This window comes from Dromaius novaehollandiae, chromosome 15 (assembly GCF_036370855.1).
Source record: "Dromaius novaehollandiae isolate bDroNov1 chromosome 15, bDroNov1.hap1, whole genome shotgun sequence".
Lineage (NCBI taxonomy): Eukaryota > Metazoa > Chordata > Aves > Casuariiformes > Dromaiidae > Dromaius > Dromaius novaehollandiae.
Genome location: NC_088112.1, coordinates 673435 through 693846, shown reverse-complemented (window position 1 = coordinate 693846; position 20412 = coordinate 673435). Strand labels below are relative to the sequence as shown.

At 38.2% G+C, this 20412-nt stretch overlaps 1 protein-coding gene across 17 annotated transcripts in view; it reads left to right on the top strand.

Moving 5' to 3' along the window:
- Nucleotides 1–20412, top strand: part of ANKHD1 (ankyrin repeat and KH domain containing 1) — a 126278-nt gene that overhangs the window by 63395 nt on the left and 42471 nt on the right. For 11 of the 17 annotated variants that reach the window (XM_064520708.1, XM_064520710.1, XM_064520705.1 and 8 more), the window contains 6 exons: nt 2130–2189; nt 6089–6176; nt 6777–6904; nt 7081–7224; nt 7976–8078; nt 18261–19004. In XM_064520708.1, the coding sequence (XP_064376778.1) occupies nt 2130–2189; nt 6089–6176; nt 6777–6904; nt 7081–7224; nt 7976–8078; nt 18261–19004 (1267 nt within the window). The remainder of the gene's footprint in view (nt 1–2129; nt 2190–6088; nt 6177–6776; nt 6905–7080; nt 7225–7975; nt 8079–18260; nt 19005–20412) is intronic. The other 6 variants (XM_064520706.1, XM_064520716.1, XM_064520714.1 and 3 more) reach the window with 3 other exon arrangements.

Here is a 20412-nt window from a genome sequence, read left to right as displayed (position 1 = left end):
TGGAGAGCTGTTCACTTGTGTATGTTTTTTTGATGAATTTGTATATGCTTATGACTAATTGTTCATGGAATCTTGCTCATTAGCTTAGAAATTATCTCAGTGTTCTTCCAGTGGAGCTCTTTACGGACCTGGAAAATACACATCCCTCAAAGGAAAAGAGTTGGCCTGTCCAAATCTGTAGCAAAATCAGCATGTCATACCTACACCTCTTCTTGTTAATACATGTATTTTGGAATGTACTTGCTTTTGCCAAGTGTATGAATGACTTAATACAAGACACATCTGAAGACTTCAGTCAGTGGTCCTACCTATGCATTCTAGCTCCTTAGTCACCAGCAGGGCTACAGGCTTTCAGTGCCACAGTCTGAGCTTCTGTTAGTGGAGCAAAGGTAAACTATGCTTGTGTACAGACTTCTAGATAGGGGCAAAAGGCATACTTAGCTTTAGATTTTGTGATTAGTATTAGGAAAATATTGGAAATTGGAACTCTGAAATGTGATTAAGCGATTAAGAGTTTCTCTAAGCAATGTTATTAGTAAATAGCCCCAGAGAAAAATAACCAGCATTTCAGTAATACAGGTATTTCCAATGTGGCAAAGCTTTGCCTAATCTCGAAGGTGAGACTTATATTTTTGTATGAGAGGTCTTAGTTCTTTTTCTGACTTTACTAGCGGTTACCTTACACGAGCTCAGAGCCAAAGACAAGACATGCATGGTGCACATATGTTCCCTTAAGAATTAGGATAAGGAATATAAAGCTCTCAAAGACAGTTGGTGATATTTAATCAGAGGTAATATCCAGCTTTTAAACTATGTGCCTTCCTATAAGATAAAAGTGCTTTTCAGTGCCTGTTGCTCTTTTAAACTAGAATTGAGTGTGGATAAAATGCAGTATACTGCAGATTCCTGTCCTTTTTTGAAGAGAGACTGCTCTTGACAAGGTGCTTGCATCTTAGCCTGTCTCAGTGTAGCTGAGAACCAAAGAGCTGCTGTTCTTCATTGGACAGTGAGAAGATCCCAGCCTTTTTTCAGCTGGAGAAGTACTCAGAAAAGAGGTGTAAGTTGGGGCTTTCCAGTCTGGGCTCTCCTGCAGCTTTACTTGAGACTGCTACACAGGAGAGTTGATCTAGCACTGGAGTTTACCTTTTCATTGCAAAATATGGGTGCTTTTATGCTGAAATTTAGAGATGGAAGAGAAGCCCTAAAGGCAGCTTCATCGTTCTATTCTCACTTTTAACTGTCTTGCTCTTCCTGCAGCTTTTGGTAGGAATTCCATGTACAGCTTTGCTTAAATGACTAAAACTGGCTAACTGACATCCATATAACTCCAACTGCAAAAAAAAAAAAGCATGCCCAACTACCTCCTGACTCTTCCCCTTGTGCTTAGGCAACATATTTTTACAGGTAGATTCTTTGTCATTGAAGGGATCGTTGCTTTGCCTTCAGCTGGTCACAAATTAATATCCCTTACAATAACATGTCTCCTTAATTAGAAATTGTTTTCTTTATGTGCATGGCGCACTGCATTCTTGATGCAGTGTGCGTAAGGCAGCATTTAAGCATCTACAAAAGTAGCCAGTACTTTAATTATGAATTTGAATGAAACTGTGATGGAGATAACTATGTTGCCTTTACAGTAAGGGATTTGAGAAGTTGTCGTATTTTTCCATACTGTTTCTTGAACCTCGGGGGGAAGGATGGGATTCCAGGTCTTTTAGACTTGGCCATCAGTCTTGTACAATAAAGCAGAAAGGTAGTAAGGACACCTGAAAGTAAATCCTTGTACTTAACACCTTTTGGCTGTTGTTTTTGGCAGTCTCTAGATGGTGCAAAGTACAATGAGACCCCCTCTTTTGGCAGTAGTGAGCAAAAAGTCATCTTGTATTTAACTAGTTGCTGTGTATAACCTTTGTGCTCTCTTCATGAATCTGAATGGCTTATGGTAGGAGTGAGATCTGCCTTGCTTGGTCTTACCTTTGTGCTTTCTGATCTAATTCTGGCAGAGCAGAGTTCTTAAACTTTCAGCTGGTGAAGCTGATCAGTTTAAGTTCCCAACCCAGGTCTTCATGACCAAGAATGACATTTATTTGTAGAATAAGAGCCGTGAGTTCTTCTTTTTCCTTCCGCAGGACAAGCAGGAGGACTTAAAGAAGACTATTTTGGAGGGCATAGAGACGGGCAAGCATCAGGTGAGGTTGACCTTTGATGCTTGTAAGCTGCAACCTCAGAATACATGCTAATGACAAGCGTGGCTTTAAGGCATCTAAATTTCTTCAAAAATACAAAGACTTGCTGTGTAGACTTGAAATGTCTTCCTTGTGCTGCTTTTTTCCTTATGATGGGTTTTTAAAAACCCTATTAAAAAAAAAAAACAAACTCATCCTTCACAAATTCAGCAGGATATCTCATGGAGCTACTTCACAAGTAGCTTTGTTAAACTTGTTAGTATATCTCTACCTTCCTATAATGTCTCCTTTTTGCAGATATTTGCTTTAAACCAGAGATCTAGCTGAGTTTTAGATGCCTCTGAAATATACTGGTTTGCTGTGTACCTCAGGAGAGGCGTCTGGGACAATTAGGTTGGTGACTGCTAGAATGCTGCATCTTTTGATAGGAGTTTAATCTTCAAAACTAGGAAAGTGGCACAGTATTAAGAACTGTGTTACTTGTTTGGCTGTTTTGTCTTGCATCAAAAATTTCCTGAAAATCATTTAGCTTAGAATAGAAAATTTGAGATTTCAGTCAAGTGAATCTGAGGAACTGAACCTTACCATGGACCAGCGAGGCCTGTTAAAGAATTCCACTGTTGGACCTTTACTTTGAAACTGCAAGTTTTGTTCTAAAATTCTGAACAACACATAGGGCACTGGAAACAAACAAACCTGAGAAAAATATCCCAATGAATAATACTTGTGAAACACTAACACACTTTTTTGACCTCTAAAAGAGAATAGTTAAAAACCAAAACTTAGCATAGCTAATATTGGAAGGACTTGGAATCAAGAATAAAAGAATGTTATCAATGATCATTCAAGATACTTCTGATGACGTTGCTTTTGCTCTGCTCTCTGAAGTATAGATTTGCCTGGGAGGGAAATAATTGTTGCTCACTGGACTCTCATCTCTCTGTTGAGTCCCAGTGAAAAAGGTGCAGATAATGTAAACGCTTACTTGAGTTGGGGAGTTTTCCCATTTGCCCCTTCCTTCCTGTCTGCTACTCAAACTTACACCTAATTCTTCTAAAGCATTCTTTCTATCCAAACAGAGTTAGCAGGAGAGCAGATTACTCAAGTGCTTAGAGAATGGCTTTTCTAGTCAAAGCTGGTAGAGATTTTCCCCTTTTATACCCTTTCCTGATCATATTGACTACAGTATTTCTCAAGATTGGGATAGTGAAGAGAGAACGTAAGACGTTGTGGTGAGATCCAAAGTGCAGATAAGGGAGCAGGGGGAATCGTGTTTCTGGAGATGAGTACTCTTTGCTAGTTCTTATTGTGATTATAAAATGAGTACTCGCATTTACTTTCTGTTAATATAAGAAAGAAGTGCATTGCAAAACTGATTGGGGATGCTGTTGGATGACATTCGTGTTCTCTGTCCTCATTTTGCTCAAGTATCTACTGCAGCTTCAGAAAAAATCTTCTGAAACTTTTGTCAATTTCTGGTTAAGAAAAAGATGCGAGTAGGCAAAGACGACGGACTGCCTTAACTTCTTGTTCTCGTTTGTTCTAGGTATTAGTCAGTTGAACTTGAGCTGATGCTGTCCGTTAGCCTCTAAGAGGGTTACATAGAGAGCTGAAGTCACAATTAATTTCGTTTTAAAGTAAAGCATAACATTTCTGCATCTTCTGATATGAAAAATGCTGTCAAAATAGGATAACTTTTGAAGAACTGCAGCAAGCAGGTAGCATGCAAATGATTTAGCTTGGCTGGACTAGTGGATGTGAATGGCACTGCAAGTATTTGAAGTGTATGAACATTGAGGATCAAGTTGTGCCTGCTTGGTGAAGTGACAGTTTATCAAGCTGGATAGGGTAATTGCATTGTGCTTAAATAAGGAAACTTCTATATTTAAGTTTTTGACAGTGAGATCCCTTTAGAAAGGAGAATTCTGTTGCAAATAGTGGTGCTTTACTCTGCTAGTCATCTGAAATACTACATTTGTATGTAATGTAGGATGGTCTTCCGTTATCTTGAACACAACTAAGATGGACTGAAATAAATTTTGCTGTGTGCTATTTTTGCTGTTGTTTCCGTAGGGATTTTGTTGAAACGTGTTAGAAATTTGGGGGGCAGTAATGTTCTGGTCCTGCTCAGTCAGTGAAATGATGTTTAATAGTTCTGTGCATCTATAGCTGCTTTGTTTGTCTGGAGTACTGGGATTTACTGTGTACAAGACTAGCAGCAGCACCTAGCTTTTTATGATCTATTGACAGTAGCTGAGAAAGGAAAAGTTATGCCAAATACCAGAGTAGGCATCAGAGATTAGGGGTATGCTGCTAATTCTTGCACATCATGAGGCCGCACACTAGAATAGTTATTTTGACATGTCCTGCAAATGTTTATGACATACAGACGATCCAAAAGCATGCATATATTTATCGACAGCTAAGCAGTCATTCACCCTGGGAGTGGAATGTAATTGTTCCAAAAGAATCAGCTGACTTCAGCAGTAAGTCTGTAACGTTTCCTATCTGACCGCATGCAATCATTCATGCGTTATTGGCCTTTTCTTTTCCTGTGTCAAGTAAGCTAAGGAATCAGAGCACCAATGTGGAGTTTAAACCTGTGTGTTAAAGCAGTATACAGTAATACAATATTCTCCCTAAGGGACAGCGGCAGAGTGCCTCTGGCCTTTCCCAGGTGCACAGGAGGGTGTTAGTGTTACCTCCATCATGGCAAAGGAGTGATTTGTAGTGCTGGCTTTCTCTACAGGGTCAGTCTCCAATATAGCCAGAGATTCCCTCCTCAACTGTATGAACAGAAGGTTAAATTAGGATGTGACACTTCAAAGGACAAATGCAAAGTTTTCAGGAGTACTGAAATGTATGGGAAGGAGTTAATTTATTCTGTCAAGTCTGTTCTTGTCCTTTGTATTTGTGAATAGCAATATCATCCCCTGTCAGTACTGAATGTTAATTTCCACTGCCAAATATACATGTGATTCCAGAATTAAACAATGAATTTAGAGCTTGGCTTCCCAGGTATTTAATTAAAAGAAACACAGTCCTAATGCACCAATCAGACCGAATTTGAGGCGTGGAAATACGAACACTCCCAAGAAGACAGTATTCTCTTCCCTTGTTGCAGTGGGAGAGTTGATATATATTAGTCAGCATTCTTTGGGATATCAACCATGTCTGCATAACAGGCAGGTTTTCTTTCGTACAGTGGTATCCAACCATGTCTCTCTAGTTTTCAGAATTCTTTTTAATTACGAAATCTTTCCTGTCATTTGTTCCTTTCTTTGTCTGCTTGTATCATCAGCAAAGCTCAAGTCATCCTTCTGTCCTCTTAACACTTCTTTTCTCCAGTTCTTTTCTTCAGAGGTTTTTTGACCTGCAGTGAAGGATATGCGGCCAACCAAAAATGCACCAGAAATTCTCTCATGTTTATTGGCAATCCTCATCTTTTAAAAATACTTACACGCTTTGGACGTTATTTCAATTTTAAAGGTCTGGCCTGCAGCATATGACAGTTCTGAGAACTATTACCCAGAAGCATCAGTTGTTTGTATACTTTATGACACTGGATGATACTTGTGTTAAGTACTTAGTCCCTTTTTTCAGGAGGAAATGAGATGTTACCAATCTCTAGTGTTTCTTATGCGTTTGGACACTAGAATAAAAAGGGACACACAAATCAGGAAAATTCCTTGTATGACTAACAGTACAGATGCGATCTTAATGTTTTTTGACAGTGTGCTTCAGTATTTAAACTACCACAATAATGAATCTCGGTGAGTTTAGGAGATAGATCTTCTATTGAGTCTGAAATTTTGGCCCCATCGGCAGATGTTTCAACAGCTGAAACTCTGGTATGGTTTTTGCTCATTTATGCTACATCTGTTTTCTCTCCTTTATGATAGGAGCATGAATCTGAAGGTGGGAGGACCCCACTAATGAAGGCTGCGAGAGCTGGTCATTTATGCACTGTGCAATTTCTTATTAGCAAAGGTAAAATACTAGTTGCAACTTAAAAATGCCACTGAACAGTTCTGAATACTTGTGATTTTTTTTTCCAAATTAATCTTGTGTGCGTGTATATGGGCCTTTGTCAAACTGTTGTGTTTTTGAGGAATTTCAATTAGTTTATGAAACATGGGCGGTGGATCACAAAAGATTTTGCTTGTTTTTTTTCTGCTCCCTTGTATAAATTAATAAATACCTTTGCAGTATGGCACATATATTCAGTTTCTCTATTAAAAAACAAGCAAACAACCCCCCCCCCCGCCCAAACACTATCTGAAACAGTAGAAGTAATGCCGTATACTGACACTGATTACTGCTTAGGACAACAATGTAAAAGTTGTCCTTTGGACATCGTCTGTCTTACCACTTATGCGGCCCACTGTTACCGTATTGTCACTCCATTGTCTTTATAAGATGACCAGGAATCTGTGTACAAATCATTAGTTTTGCTTTCACCCCAAAACATGTTACAAATCAGGATAACCAGAAGAGGAAATTGTATCTTTGTTCCAGAAAATACCGTATTTGTTGATACTTTAAGAATTTCCTCATGTTTAATTCTGTAATGAGATGTTCCTTTTACAGGTGCCAACGTTAATAGGGCCACGGCTAATAATGACCACACGGTGGTGTCACTGGCATGTGCGGGAGGCCACCTGGCAGTTGTTGAGCTCCTTCTGGCTCATGGTGCAGATCCTACTCATCGGCTGAAGGTATTCACTTAACTATTTATGTATCGTACTTATTACCTGTACCTAAAGAACCACATAGTGGATTGTATCCATTAGTTGGTAAATGTGCAGTTTTAAATGGACTGATTCATATGTTACACGGTGCAGCAGGCAGCAAATCTCATCTTATGGCTTTTATTTCCAAAATCTCACTTCAGGATGGCTCAACAATGCTCATTGAAGCTGCAAAAGGAGGACATACAAATGTCGTTTCTTACTTGCTGGATTACCCAAATAATGTTTTGTCAGTTCCTGCAGCAGACTTGTCTCAGCTCACACCACCGTCTCAGGATCAGTCTCAGGTAAGGCATAAGGAATTTTTTTTAAATGTCATAATGAAACACTTCCCTTGTAGTTAAGTTCTCAAGCTTTTTAGATGCAAACACACGTAGTGGAAAGAAAAGATCAAAGCTGTGTATTTAGAAATGCTAGAGAGAGAAGGTTGATTGGTATTGTTTGTCTGCAGTGTCATGAAGAGTGCATAAACTTTTTGTTATGTTTTCTGCTCCTTACATGGGATAGTCTCAAACCTAGTGTGTCAAAAGAACTTATTTTCTTGATTGCACTTCCTCAGTATTTTGTTTCAGCAACTCTAAAGCCTTGTGACAGCACCTCTCAAATGTCGTTATTGATTCTGGTTGTTATATGAAAAAATATATTGCATAAATTTGCAATTCTCCAAGTAGTCTGAGAAGCAGATTTCTAATGGAGTTAGTTGATTAAAACCTTAAAGATGTTAAGTGTTACAGCCTACCCAGTCCAGTATTTTTGAGCAGATTACAGATTTGAAAACTGATGTGACATGGGGTTCTGTCCTGTACTGCCTGCAAAATAGGTTTGGCGGTAGGCAAGAAATAACAATAGTTAACTTTGACACATTACCCACAATAAAATGGCCTGGAACATCTTACACCAAGAGGCAGCATGGCATACACAGTTCAGGGAAGAGTGGAGTGGAGGTCTGCTGTAGAAAAGTATGTTGTATTAACACCTCAAAACCTCTTGAACGGACTCGATCTTTATCTGAGTGTGTGTCTGTGGCTTTATTTTAAGGTTCCACGTGTACCGGTGCATACGCTTGCTATGGTTGTACCTCCCCAGGAACCTGACAGAACCCCTCAAGAGAACTCGCCACCTCTCTTGGGAGTGGTGAAAGGTTAGTATGTAGCCGCTTGGAGAATATATGCAATTTGGAAACTTACAGGCTGGGGAAAATTTTATGAGCGCCTATGCATAGTATAGTCCCCTCCAATTCTTAAACACCTGTAATGAAGGTAGAACTTAAATATAAAAGTATTTTACTCAGTGTGTAGTTTTTGCTTATTTCCTTGTATACTACAATATAGTAACATTGGTTACTGATGATGCTTATTCTAACTTTTTTGGAAGAAAACGATTGTGGTAACTGCCATAGTCCAGATTGATCAAAACATTAGTAAACTCTAGGTGTGGTGTTGATTTTTAAATATTGTGCACTGATCATCTAGAATAGTTGCAGCTCTTATCCACAAACTTCATATATCAACTTCTTTTCTTGTTTCTAAAATAGCAACACAAGCAGATCTACTTGGAGGAAAATTTCTTTTGTATTAGCGATAATACTTTTATAAGTAATAGTCACATCAGGATTTTTGCTTTGAACACAGCTAAACTGAGTAGTTAAAAATATTTTCAGTCATTAAATGGCAAATTTAGCAGTTCATTACCAGCCACGAGTTCTGTACTGAATTCTTCACTTCTGATAAGTAAACTCAGAGAGAGAAGCAGATTCTCTAGTGGAAAGTTAAAAACTGCAACTGTTAATAACTTACTGCTTTGGATTTTTGTTTTGTTTTCTTTTTCTTTTTTTTAATTGGAGAAATGAAATATTATAGTATCTAAAGTTCTGTTATATAGCTTTACTTAATTCCTTAATTCTGGAAGTGCTCAACGCTTCCTAAAACAAACAAGCAAAAAAAACCCCTGAGGCACAAATGAATAGAAAAAATGGTGTACCTGATGGTGTTTAAATATGCATCCTTGACTCTTTCTATGCATATATGCTATGTATTGATAATTGATGTGCAGTTGTTCTTTTCTCAAATATAGTTATTGTACAGTTTTTCTAGAACTTATTATACATAGAATGTTTTGCTATTTTGGAGTCTATAAAAATGAATATATAAAAAATGAAAAGAATATGCAACTTCTGATTCAAATAAAATGGGAAAAAGTATATACCAGCATGTGTGCCCTTACAATTAAATAACTATCGGTGATGTTAAGCAGGATAGTGTTCTGGGATTATATTTTATGATGCATAGGAATCAGTGAAAGATTAGTTGTTACTGAGTCAGAAGACTAAAGTATAAGCTTGAAGTCTGGCAGTGTTAAATCATAAAATGCAGATAATGGATGTAGTTTAAGAAATAGATTCCATCAAAAACTCATAATAAATGTCAGTACATATTTTAGGCATCTGTTTAGCCGTATGTTATTGGAACTCGCATTGGGGGACTTAGTTCTCAGTGTTTCAGGACATGCTTCATGTGTGTCGGCAAAAACTAATCTGTGATGATGTGTTGGAAGAGACGTAGCAATCTGAAGGGAGCCGTTGGACTAACGAAGCATTGCTGCAAACCTTGTGCATGAAACTTTCGTGCATCCAAAGTCTTTAGGGGAAAAAAGATATTTTGTGTTCTACACTGTGTGATCGTTGTAATTAAACCACTCTGATACTTTGAACTGTGGTAGAGTAAGAGCTCTTTGCTAAACTTTGGTTCTTAACTTCTGATACACACACGTGGCTTTAATATACCAGATCTCATTGTTAGACTTCTTGGGAGACAAGGGGTAAGAGAGGGTGCAAATAGATATATTTTTATTATTTCCTTGGGAAAAAATGTAGCCTGAAGTTATTATATTACAAAAGTGCTTATCCTGGGAGAGAAAGATTTCTTGCCCTCAGAATTAGACTTGGGCCTCTAAGTTCTTGGATATACTCTTAGTTAGGGAATGCAGGGGGACACCCAGTCTTTTTAACCACAGCGTAGTCTGTCCTAGAGTATCTGTATCAGTTTTGCAGGAAGTGCAACAGCAACAATTAATTAATTTTGCATGACACCATTATCCTTGAGCAGACTAAGGAGGCTTATGGAATAGTTGCTATTTAAGCAATTGTTTTGGCAAATGAAATAATATCGATATTTAGCCGCAAGTGAAAAGAAAAACATTTCAGAGCGGACAGTGGATATAGAGACATGCAGATGAACATGGTGTGCAGACCTGGTAACCTCATAAAGACATAAAGGATAATCAAACATGGGAAAAGGAGAATAGACCCTAAAGCTGGTTACATGAAGTGTGCCTGAGCAGTTGAGCCCTGGGGCAGGCGGCTCTCCGCGCTGCCCTCTTGTGCGAGCCCGACACCCTTGCCGTGAGTGTTACCTCTAGGTATAGTCAGGTCCCCAGCCTGCACCCAAGTGTGTGAACACGTTTCCTCTCCCCCCCCCCCCCCACTCCCTTTTTTCTTTCTTTCTCTCCCCCCTGTTTAAGCTTTGGCACTGAGCAGTTAGACTTCTTGCAAGGCAAATGGAGGCGGAGTGGGTGACTGAAGAGCTGTTTATAAACTGTTTCTCCTGACACAGTCTGAGTCTAGCCAGTGTAATTCTTTCCTTATTAAGACAGATTGCTCTTCCCACTCACTCCCTTGCAAACGTGCTGGGATGTTAAGGATTTCCCCATACTAGTTTTATATAGGCTGCATGAGCTGTCAGTCCTAGTGAGTATAAGCTGTGAATATCATCAGACTCTTTTTGTAATTTTAAGTGTACCTTTAAAGGCAGTTTTCTCGGTGCTCTGCAAGTTGTGGGCCATTTCTAGAGTATGAAATGGTCTCAAGGAATGCTATTAGGTTTCTTGAAGAAATCACTCTATATAGAGGATGTCCTCTGGAACATTGTTGCCATTGATCAACTCGTATGGCTTGTAAATGCAAGTTAACGCTTAAGAATGGGATTCGAAGCTCTCGATGGTTATTCGTGACCCTGCAGTGCGCTTAGCCTTTTGCAGAGCGTGCTTGGTGAGCGCGGTGGTGTGTACCCACGATACACTTTCAGAACATGATTGAAAAAGCAATGCGCTTGTGCAAAAAGGGGGTGCTTAGGAAGTCTGTGAAATGCAGCAGTAGGTTTTTCCCCAGTCAAAATGTTTGAGTTCACATGAAGTATGAGTTATTTTGTAAATTTTTTCCAAATACGTTTCACTTCATCACTAATTTGAAATTGTGCTTGCAAGCTAACTAATTGGCAAACTTCATTTGAGTGCTTCAAACTTACCAATATGCTGTCGTTAGACTTTTCCATGGTTGTGTTTTAGTGGGCAGTAACTCGCGGTCTTTCTTATTTGGGGAGCTTGGTCTTAGAATTTGAGAAGACTGAATGGATTTAATAGGTTTTCACAAAAAAAAAAAAAAAACAAACAACTGTCCACATCTGTCCTTGGGCCCTGAGTGGGAGACGAGACTCCGCTTAAAGTTGAGTAGTTTTTAGGAATGCTTTTAAGCTACCATGTACAGCAGTGCCAGTGAGTATCCTCCATACCCCTATGCTAAATTTTACTCACAAGCTAATGGCTTGAAGAAAACACCATGTAGCTTCAAGAGCTACCAACTCCGTAAACATTTTCTACTCTGAATCTGACTCTTTTTGCCTAAGAGTTATATTGGGATATATTCTGATAGAGCTATCACACATTCTGTGATTTATTTGAAATAGGGGTCAGATTAACAATAGGATTAGAAAGATGATATCACTTTTGTAGAGCAGAAGAATAAAAAAGTAGCTGATGTTGTGGTTTACCCGATTTTTCGTTTTGACCCCTTTCAGGCTTCTCTAGTGCACAGTCCAGCTGTCTGTTCACTGTTTCTTATGGTTCAACATCTTCCAATATCCTCTTGCCATCTCCATGTTTTCTGCCTGGGTCAACACTTGACCCAGCTATCGTAGATGAGTTACCAAGCAAAATGCAGCTTCCTCTGTTCTCTCCCATGCAGGATCCTAGATTAGATTTTTCCTTCTTCCCTGGCTTTAATGTAAGGTTATAAATTCTACTGGAGAGGTTTTTGCACTCCATCCTTTCTGATTTTCTACCAGGTGGATAATTCCAGATAGTATTTTGTACCTCAAGAACAGTCTGTGCCTCTTGGCTTTCTAACTTCACTCATGCTTTCTTAGCAGACTTAAGTTCTTGTTTTTCTTTCATGTGGATCTTTAGCAGCACAAGCAGATTATTTAAACAAGATGCACACATATGCCCCCAAGAGCATAAGTGTATAAAAACATTTTCAGAGTGGTCTGTGAAATTTTGTTCCTCTGAAGGTCCAGTTATCTGACTGGCACCTGCTAACTCATTGCATCTGAGCAAGGTCCCAATTAGATTACATCAAGCTACCAGAAGAAACTTGGGTAGAAGATTAAAGTTGGGAAGTAACGAAAGTTTTTTGATTTTTTTTTTTTTTTTTTTGAATGTCAGAAAACTGAGTTAGTTGACTACACTGTGGGGTTTTTTCTTCAACCATGTGCTTTGGCTCTTGGATGTCATTGCACCTATTCCCGGCAAGTAGCCTATAAAAGCAGCTGGGAAAGTGATAAAGATGGGCAAAATATGACATGGTTCCCAAGAGAACCATAGCTGAATATAAACTCATCTAAACATTCAGCCCTCCAAAACACTCAGCCCCTCCATGAATCATCCTGTCCTTCATAAAGAAGGATTATAACATTGTTAAAAACAATGTTGCAGATGAAATTTTCTAGAAAATTTTGTAGGTTATTGTCTCGTCGTCCGGTTAGCCAAATTATTTAATACTGTATTTTTTATGTATGTTTATGGATTGACCAGTTGTTTCACCAGCTTCTCAGATCTGTTTTTTTTACTGATATGAATTGTAGAATTAAATATGGAATTTTCACAAAAATTCAGTATTGAGCTCACCCTACTCCTCTTGTAGTTGGTGAGTTTTAATTGCCAACTGCAAATCAAATCCTGAACTTCAGAGTGAAATCAGATTTTTTCAAGAAATAAGACTACTGAAGTGTAAGAGTAACAGCAGACAGGCTTTTCTGTGACAAACCACAAAGATCTTTGAAATACTTTACTATGGATTTATGCTTCCTGACATCTGCCTTGCATGAAGAGAGGAACAGATTAAATCTGATGTGTTTTTGAAGTTGTAGGTGTGATATTAATGATCAGGATGACATGGTGATTCATACAGACTTGGATACTATTTGGAGAAGTATTTGAATGTACAAATGTGTATCCCACAGTTGAGATTTTCTTGTTGTCAATTTGTATGCCAAAAACCTTTTGGAATTTAACTGTCTGGATTTGGATCCTTTTTTTCTTTCTTTTTTTTTTTTTTTTCCTTCTGTTGACAACTCTTGAAATTAAGGAGCTAACTTTCAACAAGTGCCAGAATTTCATCTAATGCCAAAATAAAACTATTGCTGATGGTGGCCAAGATGAAAACTGCTAAGCTGAAGTGCAGTTGCTTTGATAGAAATCTCCTAGCAATTATAATGGGCTGGAAAAACAAATCATCTGTCTTCTGAAATGACCTTAAAAATAAATTAGTGATTGTTTTTAACTGTGATTGCTTCTCAGAAACACTTGGTCAGCAAGCATGTCTCTTCTTGCTAATTCATCAGTCAGTGCTTTTAGGGTAAGACATGAATTAGGCTTTATTTACATAAAAAAACCCATATATATATATATATATATATATGTATATACACACACACGTACACATACAAATATATATGTGTGTGTATATATATATGTATCTATTTCCTGCTTGTCAGGAAACTTTCTTGGAGTAAATACCCCTGTCCTCAGACCTGTGGAGGGCAGCAGAAGTGCCTCCTTGCATGATTAGTGTAATGTATGAGCCATCGTTTGGATGTTAGCAAATACAAGTGGTACATCTGACAGCAGTGTCATTAAAAGTCAGTCAGCTGGTTTGAACTAGGTTTGTTTTGGATGGCTTGCACCTCATCTGTGCTATTCTAGTCATTCTGGAAGGTCATGTAAATTATGTGCTTCTTGGGAAAACAAGACGTCCTTTAGATTAAAGTCGGGACTAGAAGAGTAAGTTCCTAGAGAACTTACTTAAGCACTAGGGAAGAAAGATGGTATCAGATTGTAATCCTAGGGATGAAAGATGGTATCAGAGAGCCTGTGAAAGTGAACATATTTTATGCAAATTTAACTTAGAGTTGAACAGCTTAGAGCTATTTGCGGACTAGAAACATCAAGGTTACTTTTTCCAGATTCGTCTTTGCAGGCAGTGCAGTGTCTAAGAAGTCTGAATGTTGCTTGCAGCCAGAAGGCATAGTGGTGTTTTCCACTGCATTTTACTCAGTGCTCAAGGGATTATTAATAATGTTTGGGGGCTACTGATCTGGATGAATGGAAGACTGTGAACCAGTGTAGGTGCTGGTTGAGACTACCCGCAGCGCACTGAAGTACAACAGGTATCTGTAGGATGCGTTCACCTCACGTTTCCTGTGAGTGGATGAGACTTCAGGGGAAATGATGGGAAGCGGCATTTGTCCAGAGTACGGCTTATCCAGAGTAGTGTATGCTGGTCAAAAAAATGACTTGCCTGCTAGAGGAAGTGGAGGGTGTGAGGGAAGGAGTGAAATGGAGACTCTCTGCTTTGCATGGGATCTGTGGTTAAGAATGAATTACAAAGGCTAGGAACCAGCAGCTGTGGAAATATGGAAGTGTAAATAAAAGTACTTGGTGTTACTGTCCACAAAATAAATTAGGAGATGGTCTTCCCCATTGCTTTCCTGGTGTGCCCATACCTACTCTGGGTTTCCTGCCAGCCAAATGATTCTCTTTCCTGTAATCTTGATTACCTGATAGCAGGTGATATTTGTGTAGCAGCATCTGGGTTTTCATTGACCCTCTGTCTTCAGGTCTTCTGAACAGGTCTTCTAAAAACAGTTGCTTTAGAAAATAGATTGACTACTTAATATTACTAGGTCTAATTTTGTATTAAGCTGTGTAGAATATTTACAGTCTGCCAAAAAGATAGATGAACAAAATGAAAAATACCAGGTTGACCTAATTATGGTCAGGCCTATAATTTATTTTTTTAAATCTTCCTGTACTTAAGTATTTCAAAAGTGAAAGTACAAAATACTGTCTTATTCCTGATTGTTTAGTAAAGTAGGCACAGTATTTTTCAGGATATCGTATTATAGGGCAGATTTGGATCAAAACAGGAAATTTAAAATGAAGCTTGCCTCTCCAACTCAGTTTTTGCAGTAGTAAAATCACGTTACATTTGATATTGTAGTCTTGAACAACAGCATTAGCAGGCTGCTGGCATTCTGCATGTCATTGTGGCACCTATTAAACCGGTTTAGGGAGAAGACATTTACGGTTGCGTTCAGTAGATACTTTGAGTTTTTTCAAGAAGTTATTAACCTGTAAGTTTAACAGTGCTTAAAGGAATCTGACTCTACTAGGAAACTTTTAATTGCTACTTTTAAATACTTTTAATAATCTTATATTACAATACTTGCATTTTCTGAAGCTACCAGCAGCAGCTCCACCTCTGATGTGTTGAAATGGTTGTTAGGATGTGAACCTCAAGTTCAGCAAGCCCTTAAGCTTCCTTCCCATCCCTCATCCTCTTCCATCTTCCCCAATATTACAGGTTGCAAATATTTTCTGACATGGAAAGGGTGGTTTACAACCAGAACAGTGCCCAAATTAGAGGCTGATTACAGCGCATTTCCACACCTTCAGGGTTTCTGGGAGCCTAGTTCTTCGTTTGCGGAGTGGCCATATTTGTGTACTCTTTGTCCAACAGCATGACATGGGTTGTATTAATCTTTCTAAATTTTATTTTCCGAAACTCCCTGAGCTTTTAATGTTCATTCCAAATCTCAAGATGCCGTTTGGGGAGTCTGTTGCTCATAGTGTGACCACCCTTGTGTCCTGTAGTGAGTATGTATAGACTAGAAGCATCAGGTCTTTCTACAATACTGTACTTCTGCTCTATTACTTTCTCCTGTGGTTTTAGAAAAGATTTCTTGTGACAACCAGGCTTGTTTTCTCCTCGGGTGGGAGTTAATCGAGAAGGACAATATTAATACTTTATTATTTGGTGGGTCTTTGAACTACAATTTCTTTTTCCTATGGGGTGAGGTAAGCTGTCCAGACCTATCAAAAGACAGAAAATGGTTTATGATATTATAAAAAGGATAGATATGGTAACCTTAAGAGTAACAGGAAAACACAGCAGTATGAAGTGTTCCTTTCTAAGCCATGTCTTAAAGGTTAGTTTGGAGTTGGCAGAAACATATCAGTAAATCTACTTCACTGCTATTTGCAGTGGAGCAACTTGGTTTCAAAGGACCAGCTGACTTTTCTTTCATTAATTCCTAACAAAGAAATAGAAAAACATTTAACTTCTTTTGAATTTAAAAATGTTTTCAAGAGTGATCTCTAGAACTTAAAAGATGACATAAACTTGTAAATTAAATCACAGTATTTAAAATGAAAGGATAATTGTCTAAACCTATAAAGCCAAATAGCTAACAGCTTAGAACAGACTTGAGATTGTTATCTACCAGCCAGGACAGAGAGCGTTATTGCTCATCTTTAATCAGATTCTTCATACTCTTCAGAAGAAATCTTTTGGGACTTACGGTTCAGAGAAAAAATAGGAAAAATACTTGGGCTAGGGATTGAACTGGGACTATGGATCTTTCAGTGCAAGGCAGCAATATAAAATATTAAGCTAGAGAAGGAGCTTGCTAAAGGGTATCAGTCTCGATGTACCTACATTGTTTGTAGCATGCTGGGATGACATTCTAGGGTATCTCGTGAAGTTATCAAGACTTGTGTTGTTTCTTTTAAATTTAGATAGACTTTGCTTTCATTCCAGAGAGTTTGATTGGGGAAATTACTCAGCACAGAGTTTGGTTCAGCTCTATTTTAGTATTTCTTCTTTCTCTTTTTTTAAGAGAAAATTTTCATGTGTTTGTTTTTCTCAATTAATTCCTCAAAAAAGATTCATCAGAAGGTGCAGTGTGTGTGGCTTCTGTTTTGAGAGCAGTGTAAAATGGGATCTCTTATGAATTAATAGTTTGATGAAGGAAGGCCCAAGGAGAAATAAAGCAATGCCGTAGGAAACTTAATCCTTCCAGAACTACAGATGTATCTGAGACTTAGTTCCTCCATCCAGACTTTCACTTAAGTGTTATGTTTAGGTATCTTTAATAAGCAATGGCTAAAACTGTCTAATTCCCCTTTTAATGACAAATTGCTTCAGTCCATTTTGTTAATGTTCAAGTTGTCTCTTTTAAAAAATACTACATATATCACCATTTACAGAATGAGAGCTACTGTAGAAAATTCTTTGATGAAGCTAAAACCTTTCTCATTTTCAATTAAACTTTTTTAAAAAAAGAAAAAGACACTGAAGTAATAACTTAAGCATTTAGTACATTCTTATTAGCAAGAGCTGACTGGAGCTTTCACATATGTGGCTTTCAAAAAAGCAGCTTGCGTTGCCCGAAGGCAGTTCCTTGTGGTCGCTGATGGAAGGACTGCCCTGGCGTGGTGTTTTTTGCTAGATGGGTTTTGAAGATTTTTAGGTCTTAATAGTGAGCAGAATTGCTAATTTGTTAGTGGAGACAGGGAGGCAAGCAAGAGGTTAATTTTTCTCTCAAGACTTTTAAAAGGATGCCCAAGCTTAAAATATATTTGTGTATGTTTTTAAGCTTGCATGGGCAGGATTCTGTTTGTAATGCTGTAGCATTTGGAGAACTACTAGTTCAAAATATTGATCTTCCTGTAGAGTTAGTTTCTCTTAAATATAGGCTGCTTTTGCTTGCAACTTTGCTTTTGGAAGTTAGCCTCTGGAAAAAGGTTTATGTGTTTGTTAGTTTTAATTTGCTCAGCACAATAGAACAACTTTGAGCATCCAGTAAATTATTTAAATTGCCTCGCTCTTCTTACTGATTTGACTTACCAGATGCATTGTCAGGTATATCAGAAATCCTAAAGCTCCTAATTCATTAAAATTAAAATAGCTGTGTTTGAGGGATCAATATTGTGTTTAGGATCAATATTGAAAATTCCAGCTATTTGCTTTGACCTGTCTGTCTTAAAATGGAGTATAGGGTTTACCTTTCTGTGGTTTGACAGATGTGCAGTGTTAGTTGTAAAGATTTCTTTTTTTTTTCCTTTTTTTTTTTTTTTCTTTGGTGGGAGAGAGGGGAGGTATGGGGTATCTTCAGCATGGCATTTTTTCAAACATTTTTCATGTGCTTAGGTGCATCCAAGCAGAAGTCCAGTTCCCTGCAGGTAGCAGATAAGGACCTACTGCCACCTTTTCACCCATACCAGCCTTTGGAATGCATAGTAGAAGAGACTGAAGGCAAGCTGAATGAACTTGGACAGAGAATTAGTGCTATTGAAAAAGCACAACTTAAATCATTGGAATTAATTCAAGGTGAACCTTTAAATAAAGATAAGATTGAAGAACTTAAAAAGAACAGAGAAGAACAAGTACAGAAGAAGAAGAAAATATTGAAGGAGCTACAGAAGGTGGAAAGGCAGTTGCAGATGAAAACACAACAGCAGTTTACCAAAGAATATTTGGAGACCAAAGGTCAGACAGACACACCACTTCCCCTGCAACAGCAGTGCCCACTTACAGGGGTCTTCCCTGAAGTGGAAGCTGATAAGGGTCTGCCAGAGGATAACGTTTCAGGGTTACCTCAGGTTGACACAATCTTGTCTAAAGATGACGAGCAACAACAGTCTCCACCACCTGCTGAACAAATAGAGTTTGTCCCTATCCAGCCTTTGCCAACACCGCAATGTAATTTTTCTGGTAATTTAGGTTATAATGGGACAGAGTCTCTTGAACTTCAGAAAGCATTAGGTAATCAGCAGAATGTAGGACAGCAGCAGCAAATTGCTGGGCAGGGGCTGTTAGTTCAAGAACCAGACGGATTAATGGTTGCCACTCCAGCACAGACGCTTACCGACACTCTTGATGACCTAATAGCAGGTGGGTTAAGAAATATACCTATTTTTACATTAATTTGTGTGCTCAGTTTCCCTTTCTCTCCTTCCCTCCAAAAACATCTTGGGGTTTTCCAGTTTGGGAATACTTGCTTAAGAATAAAATTCCTGATTAGTGCTATTAATCCTAACAGTCACTTCCAATTCTAACATAAGACTTTTAAAAAAAAAAAAAAAAAAAAAAAAAAAAAAAAATCTCTTTCCAAAGTGCAAAACTTCCTGTCCCGGAGACATGTTTTAGCCCCTGTGACCTCATCTTTTTCTGTGCTGCTTTAAAAAGCCTAATCATGAGTGATTAGAAGTGGCCATTAGGAAACACGAAAACATTACAATTTTTTTTTCTTCCATAGGATTTTACATACAGGCTTATACCTCAGTGAATTTCCTTAGCGTAGTAGCCATCTCTAGAAAAATACAAAATATTGTCACTTGTGTTGACAAATATATCTATCTCCGTTCTGCTGGCAATGCTGCTACAGTTTAAACACATCTGGAATCTGCACAACCATTTAGTTCTTTAGTGCTTCTCTGTAATGGCTTGTGTTTTCAGAATACCTTCTAAACCATGGATGTTAAACAGGAATAACTGCTTATCAGATTTAACATATGGCAAAAATATGTCATGTTGTCTGGATGAAAGCAAAAATCAAAACATTCTGGCTTTTGCTGGTAACTGCGTGAAGATAAATCGAGATTTCCCCCCACGCTGGGTTGGGTAAGCCCCGTTGTGAAAAAGAGGTATCATTTTTGTTGAGCTTCTTTTCACCTATTTCAGCAGGATTTCTGTTTACTTCTGGACGTATGCAGGATATAACCACTATTGTTTGGGATTGTGCCTGTTTGGCCTGTAGTTTTGTTTTTTTGTTGTTGTTGTTTTGTTATTATTTTTAATCTGGTGTCTCTTGACTCTTCTTTGCTCCTTCTGTCTGTCTGTCCCTCAGCCCTTGTTTTCTTGTTGTTTTTCCTCCTCTTTGTGGTCACTGCCCTGTCCTCTTAAGTTCCCCTTGTGCTTTTGGAAATGTGGAATAAGCCCTTTTGCTAACAATTCCCAGGAACTTTCAGAATGGTAACTAACTATAGTGAAGTTCATACAAGTCAAGACTGACTGTGACTTTGCAGCCTTCCTTGGACATCTCAGTAGGTGGAATAGTTTTGGTGTGTTACATTGTCTCCCTTCAGCTGTACAATTTAATTCAAAGAAATCCTCTTGTACTCTAGAGGTACAGGCTTAGTTCCTTTTTTTCCTCTGGCGTGGTATCGTCTATCCACTGCTCTAAGACGTTCTTCAGAGTATCCAGCTAACTTTACAACAAAAATGCAGTTAGATTATTCTTAAATATTGTTAAGCAAGATTTGATACTTGACCGTGCAAGGAAGAAAATTTGACATGCTAA